The sequence below is a fragment of the Glandiceps talaboti genome, chromosome 1 (genome assembly GCF_964340395.1).
Source record: "Glandiceps talaboti chromosome 1, keGlaTala1.1, whole genome shotgun sequence".
NCBI classification, from domain to species: Eukaryota; Metazoa; Hemichordata; class Enteropneusta; family Spengelidae; genus Glandiceps; species Glandiceps talaboti.
The window spans coordinates 13,581,299-13,589,217 of record NC_135549.1 but is presented as its reverse complement, the minus strand read 5'-3'; the positions used below and the strand labels follow the sequence as shown (position 1 = coordinate 13,589,217).

Here is a 7,919-nt window from a genome sequence, read left to right as displayed (position 1 = left end):
TGCCTACAAGAATTGGTTGAGAGTTTCTATAGAATACTCCACTGATTCCATCCACACATGCAACTTTATTGTTCTTCATTTTTTGAGTACTATAGGTGGCCTCCTCCAAAGTAATAACCTCAACTAGTCTAAAAGGCAGCAGTCGATATTAAGGTCATTGTTTAACGTCAGAATTTATGTCTGTCAAAGTGGATCTGATAACACCATCCCGAAACCTGAGAAACTGTCAACACTTTGGATTTGAGGATTAATTTCCGAAGTATGCAAACCATGATTACATCTGAATATTCAATCGGTAAACCTCGTGAGAATTCTTGTAAAGTAACTCCAGAAGTCCCGTGAATGTTTGTCTGTAGCACAGACAATAAACCGTTCTACTTTCTTTTCATAGTATATTTTCTAATAAATAAAAATAAATAAATAAAATTTTCCTCAACAAAATGCTCGTACTTGTACTGGCATGTGATTACATTCAGTATAGCTCAGAATGCGAAACTTGAATTGTCAATTTTACAAGTACGTAACGATGGTATTCAAAATGTATCTTACAAAATTAATGTAACTCTGTCCACTTTACCTCTAATATATTTCTCACTTTAGCGACATCTCCTTTCTCAACGGCTTCAAAGAACTTCTTCTGGTCCTCTGAACATTTAACTGACGTTTCGAATTCCACACTGAAAATACCACGATAGCTGTCGTGTTGCTCTGTGAATGACATTTTCAGTTGATTCATTCAAGTGACAACACTCTTTTCTGGACGCTTGGACATGCAAGCAATCTCAGTTGTATTAATCGTCCTAAGATTGTCTTTTACCCAGCAATCAGTTCACGCATGCGTAATATTATTCCGGTGTTGGGTACATATGCGTCTTTAATAGTTGTGTTTTAATTGAGATCTACTAGTATGTTTATTAAACAATAATGTACGCCCTCCCAGCCCATAATGGACTCAAGCAAACTTTGAACGACATAATGGGCGAGACGACAGCCGAGCCCATTATGGAGTGCAAAGTTTGCTTGAGTCCATTATGGACTGGGAGGGCATACATTATTGTTATTATTTTATAGTTTTGCCAATGCCAGTGAATTTGTAGACAGAGAAACGCAAAACTACGTATAATATACACAGCGCTGAACATCGTCTGCCATGTTCGGCCCGGAAGCTGAATACTAATCCTAGCGGCACACGTACGTACATAAGCTTGTATTGTTATGCTCGTTCCAGGGCTGCGATGCCCAATAACGGAGTACATTATCAGTAATAATGTACAGCGATGACGTCACAAAATTCACTGGAATTGGTAATGCTATAATATAATAAGTACTAATGTTTTCCCTTCTATTACAAACGACACCACGACTTAAAATATGAAGGTTTTTTTTTCTTGCTTTTTCTTTTTCTGCTTTAAGTTACTGTGTGTGTGACAGACAGACAGACAGACAGATAGACAGACAGACAGACAGACTGACTGACAGACAGACAGACAGACAGACAGACAGACAGACAGACAGACAGACAGAGCGACGAGAGGACCAAGAGATAAGACCAGACAGACAGACAGACAGACAGACAGACAGACAGACAGACGGACGGACGGACGGACGGACGGACGGACGGACGGACGGACAGACAGACAGACAGACAGACAGACAGACAGACAGACAGACAGACAGACAGACAGACAGACAGACAGACAGACAGACAGACAGACAGACAGACAGACAGACAGACAGACAGACAGTTAACGGTTCAACAACATAGACCCTACTCATTCAATGTTGCAACTTTCACTGTTCGCAGTCAGCTGTGGTCAATATTTACATTGACGTAACAGGAATAATCCGTAATAACAACATAAACAGTGGTAATAATATACACATTCGCTATGTAAAAATGTCTAGTCGTACATTTAAATCGTTAATCTCAAATTCATGTATCTCAGAAGTATCAAACATGTACGGTATATCAACATATAGACACAGCTTTAATTAAATACCTTTCTTTTACAATTTAAAAATCAACATTCTTAGTTTGATACATAATTGCACGAATGTAACTTGTTCTTCACCACAAAAAATGAATTGAATTTTTTAAAATATCTACGTGTTTCTTTCTTGTATACAATGGTTGAACAAAAATATCAATATCTATAATCCGAAGACTTTTTCAATATTGTAAAAATGGTATGAATAATTTACCTGATGTAAACATTCACTAAGCTTATAGAATACACGCGATTATAAATAATTAAGAGATCGTTTAATTATTTCGACAAATTCATCTTTTCCCTTGTGGGTTTTTTGCTATCGTTTTTTATCATACTATTATGTAGCTAAGCATAATTGCATCATATTGGCCTTTATTAGTTCTTCCTGATGTGGGAGGTCATCCCACGCAATACGGAATAGAAGCTCTTGTTAAAATGTGTATCGTCAACACTCGAGCAGCTGTCGAGCAGTCGTTTGTTCCGTAATTTTCAATTTGAAATCTCACATTCACAAAATGAAATCGTTACACTCGCGATCGAGATGTATTGGGTCAAAGAAATACAAAAATTATTCCTAAGCTGTACTGTGTGTAATTACACACACGGTAAAATACTAAAAAAACATCACGAAACGCACACAGAAAAACGTTGAACCGCGCTATTTATGGTATCGAACGCGAGGGCATGTTCTGATAGGAATTCCCCTATAGGGTCAAAGGTTACTATTGCTAATATCAGGAAGTAGAACCAGAACAGTGTACTCCATAGTTGGCCATGAAATCGTCATTTTCTCGCCGACTCGGAGCGACTATTTATTAATCGATCGTTTTCTCTTGGGTTGATGTTTCGATAAGGAGGAAGAGCAGAGGACGAAGGTTTTCATTTAAACGTAAGTACACTCATACACAATCAATGTGACCACCTGATTGAAACGATCCAATACATGTTCTCCGCGTCACGGTATATACAGACGCTTTCATTCTCAACGTATCGTGAACAAAGAAGTGGTCTGTTTAACGTTTGTGCCTTTATTTTCAATGTACTTAGCTAATCGAGCAGTCGCCTCTCAGGCATTCTGGAGGTAGTCTTTACTCGTAAATGCTGTCTTTGGGGGATCTAAATAAAACAATTGTCAGAGACGCGATAAAATATAGTGGATGCGCCGTGGTGGATGGAAGCTGACTGTGTCTCAGGGAAATGAATGGAGCCCAGAATGGAGGTGCCATATAAGAGCTGGACGAGGGAGGTTAACGCCTTCGCTTTAGATTGTATTTGCCTTCACCAATCCCGACAAAAATTAACTTTCATAAAGCCGCCTGTCTAAAGGACAGCTCGCACCATATCCGGATATAGAATATGATTTCATTTATTTCGAAACCACTGTGATAGGGCAGTACAGTGATTCGATCGTTCGATGTGGCTTCTGTATTACTGTGCATGACCACAAGATAAGCGTTATCAATATTCATGTAATAGTTTCAATTCGTGGGTACAATTATGAGGGAATTCCCTTGATACCACAGTCATGTCGTAAAGTAAAAAAGGAACATGGGGCGACCAGACACTTTACCCTTGACATACGTCTAATTAAAAGCTATAAGTATAACCTCAAATGACCTTCACCATTTGTGATTAGCGCCCTCTCGCGAAAGCATTCACAAAATATAGACCGTTTTAAATTAAACTAGTGTTACTGTTAGGCTGCTTTCACAAACACCTGTGGAAGGGGGGGGGGATTTCTGTAACGACCCCTTATTTTTTTTTAAATATCCCCCTCCACATCATCAAATTCTTTTCAAGTACCCCCCCCCCCTTTCTGGATTGTACTTTTTTTTTCAAGTCCACCCCTCCCTATCTGTGCCCTGATGCAACCCAGTAAAAAAAAAGGGGGAAACATGTATATTTTGAAATTATTTTAAAAGCCATCCAACCACCCCATTTAAGAGAAATATTTTCCATTTTATTCAAGATTGATTCATTTTAACCCCTTTCTAAAACATCTTAGTATTTTCATCATAACCTAAAAAAATTTTGACATTTTTGGGGGCCAAATTTATTCCAATATATCGTTGCTGTATTATGTATTAACTTTGATAACAACGATTGAAAAATTGTATTTGAATCAAATATGATTTGATAAGAGCCACATTCAATAAAAAACATGATCAATAAAAAAAACTAGGTAACTTCTACACTGTAAAATTCAAACAATGCAACTCAAGTTTATAGTCTGTTTGCATCTACCCACTGTGGTTTATTACTTACAGTAATTAGATAGATGTTACTTATTTCAGATTTTGTTGATGGTACATGGCTGAATGTGGCTCTTAAACAACATCATTTGCAACTGAATGTGAACATAATTCTTGGTACCTGCAATTGCATTTTTACCTTATGCCAGAGGGTCAAAATGGAACAAGAAGGTCAACTTCTTCACATGCATGCCTATAGAAATGCATGTGAAGCGCGTGGAGCAGAAGGTATAGTGTTGACCAAGAAATTGAATGTTCATAATTCTTTTGGTGTGCCTAGACATTAATATTTTATTTCAGGTACCGAGAATTTCAACTGTTTTATGATTCTTACGTAATCTGTGTCATGTCTTAATTAACTACATTGTACCTTGTCTTTTTTTTTTACAGGACTCATAGTTTTACAAGGATGGAAAGTATTGCACAGGATCAGTCGACTGTTAATGTGACATCAACTCTGACATTCCATGACAAAGAAAATGCACCGGGCATACTGAAAAATCTCCAGGACTTCTACAGACAACAGGAACTGGCAGACCTAACGCTCACTGTACAGGGTCAGGAGTTCCATTGTCATCGATGTGTTCTAGCATGTGTGAGTCCTTACTTTAAAGCCATGTTTAGCAGTGGTATGATAGAGAGTGTATCCAAAAAGGTGAGTCTCAGTGATGTGGACCCACTTGCAGTCGGTGTTGTGCTCGATTATATTTACACATCTCAAGTAACAGTTAAAGAAGACAATGTTCACCCACTTATTCATGCATCGTGTATGTTCCAAATGGATACCCTCTTCAAGTATTGTTGTTCATTTCTGAAAGGTCATCTGAATCCTCTGAACTGCTTCAACATTCTTCAAATCAGCGATACGTACACCTGTGATGAGTTGAGAGAGGTTAGCAAACTTTTCATCCTGCAGAATTTTTGTGAGGTCTGTGAGACTGAAGAGTTTCTACAACTGAACAAAGATTCTTTGGTTGGTTATTTATCGGATGAAGATCTCATAGTACAGGATGAAGAAAGACTTTGCAATGCCATAATCAAATGGGTTGAACATGATTCTCCTGAGAGAAGCAAATTTCTAGCCAGGCTCATGAAATTGGTAAATGTTACACAACTCGAGCGACATTACGTTGATGTACTCCTTCAGGAGAATGACTTGGTGAAACAGCAGGAAAAAGTACAACAGGTCCTAGAAAACAAACCCAAGACATTCAGGGGTTTTGATGCAAGTGATTCAAGATGTGAGAATGTTGTTGTTCTGAATGCAACAAAACATCAATTCATGACATGTGCATGCCCAGATCTTTACGAGTATGATACATCCCGTAAGACATTAACACATTATGGAAGTATCAAAGAGATCCATGTGGAGGGTGAGATGTCATCAGTGGCTACAATGGATGGGAACAGGACTTGTCTCTTGACTGGCCAGGACTCACTATGGTACCTGGAGAGCATTAAGAAGGGATGGGTGAAGATGCGGACCAACATTGAGCACTATGGTGGCACAGTTGTAACCATTGATGAGCAGGTGTATGTTATTGAAAACAGTGGCACTTCTGCAAACATCCTATCATCAGAAGATGAGTTTGACTGGCATACTGTCACAAAGATTCCCAAGGGCAACTGTTACTCCACTGTTGTTGTGCTGGACGAGAAACTGTACATCGTTGGAGGTCAGCATTGCCCGTACAATCAGTGCTATGACCCGGCATCAAACACTTGGGAAGAACTTAGACCTCCACCGCTGACATTCTCCAGATGCCCTGGTGTTGTCCTTAACAGCTTCATATACATCATAGGTGTGTATTGCCCTCAGAAGAAAGAAGAAAGTGCCGTTCTGCGTTATGATCCAAGCATTAATGAGTGGTGCCAGGTGGCTAACCTGGTAGTACCAGGCAAACAGACAGGAGCTGTTACATGTAATGGTGTTATATACTCCTTCAGTACATCTCATGAAGAACCGTGGAGTGAAGACAAGCGAATTCTACACATACAGAGTTATAATTTCTCCAAGAATGTGTGGAGTAGCAGTTTTCGTGACAGTTTCAGTATGAGTATTCCAGATCATGGAATGTGCTTTCTACCTTACAAACACTATAGAAGTGTCAAGATTCTGATGGAAAAGGCTCTGGAAAATCTATGATGTGATCACCACCACACTACCTAGGAGATGAAGCTGATATCCCAACGAATGTATCTTTGACCTTTCACTGTGATATTCACAGTGAAACCCTTACTTTTCTATAACATCTGCATCTTACAAAGCAAATTCTTGAGCCGAATTAAAAGTCTCTATTTTGGATCCCTATAGAATGTTTTTAGAACTATATGAAGAAGACCAAGGAACACAATTTGTTAGCACTAGACACATTTAGAAACCATTTACTTATCAATACATTGGGTGATGTCATCATTCACAAAAAATAAAGATGTATACAGTACATATATATTAGAGTATTTAACCAGCCATCAAAGTACATGCAAAGCATTAATGCAGATATCATGGTGGAAAAACTTACCAAGAATTACAGTAAAATTTTAAATTGCTTGAAGTAGGACTGCAATATTTTTGATCAACTTTGACATGAAATTCTCTTAATGAATTAACCTTTCAGAAAAGCAATTGTATTGCCAACATTGTTACATGTACTTATAAGGTTATTGTTTTTAAAAGTTTGAGTGTAGACATACTTTGTAAACTGCCATGTGAATCGTATCACATTTTATAGGCCACAGCTTTCATAGTCCATGGTTAAAAAAGCACATAATGTTCATTTTACTTTTACTAGCTGTAAGTTTGTTTTCAGTCCTGAAGGAACCAGATTTCTCACTTTTCAACAGATTATTGACACTTTGAATTTACTTTCTGATGCATGTAATGTGCACACAGCACACCGGTAGTACATGCATTTTAAGTTTTGTTTCTAGGATTTGTTATCGTTAGAGTTTCATTTCACGTGGTGTTACAGATAAAAGGGATTCAATGTAGAACTTTAGTAGATTTTCTTGTTTATTTTAGGTCCCAAAAAGTCACTCAATATAATACCTTGTTTCTATAATATGGTACAATATTGACTCGAATCCCATCTGTTATTTACACAGTGATGAGGTAATATTATGTACAGAACCCCATGACACACGAGTGTAAGTGAGTCGTACTCGGAGTGTTGCACGAGTGCTTGCAATGTTCTCTGCAGCCATACATGACTGCAAGTGCAGCAGAAACATTGCAAGCACGAGTGCAAATACCACTGAGTTACTCACACTGGTGCTCACGCAGTGTCAGGTTCTGTTATTATTACATACGTTTATTGACAACAACAATCTGTAAAAATCATACTCTGCCATCGCATATAAGAAATGAATGCATCCTAATTTGCATATCATTTGCATACATGTATGCCATAATGTTTTCAGTAAATACCTAATGTACATATACACTGGTGCGCATAATCACTGGTATATAAATAATTACATGTATACTCTATATTTCAATTTTTTATGGCAGTTAAGATTTATGTCAGTGTGTAATATGCACTTATCATTTCTTATATTAGATATCTATGTTACTATCATAGAAGTAAAATAATCAAGAAAAAACACAAAGAACTGGTCTGATTCCCTTTAAAATTCACAGACTTGAGTACCTTAATCCTTGTGCAAATTGTAAGGA

General features: G+C 37.8%; 1 protein-coding gene across 1 annotated transcript; it reads left to right on the top strand.

Annotated features, from left to right (window-relative positions):
- Positions 1-2,833: 2,833 nt before the first annotated feature.
- Positions 2,834-6,489, top strand: LOC144446614 (kelch repeat and BTB domain-containing protein 8-like). Its single transcript, XM_078136455.1, has 2 exons — positions 2,834-2,880; positions 4,634-6,489. Exon 2 carries the CDS (start codon positions 4,653-4,655, stop codon positions 6,387-6,389), a length of 1,737 nt encoding a protein of 578 aa, XP_077992581.1. The 5' UTR covers positions 2,834-2,880; positions 4,634-4,652; the 3' UTR covers positions 6,390-6,489.
- The last annotated feature ends 1,430 nt before the right edge of the window (positions 6,490-7,919 follow it).

Excerpts from the sequence above, each read along its gene's own strand:
- LOC144446614 (XM_078136455.1), top strand. The coding sequence starts at position 4,653 with ATGGAAAGTATTGCACAGGATCAGTCGACTGTTAATGTGACATCAACT.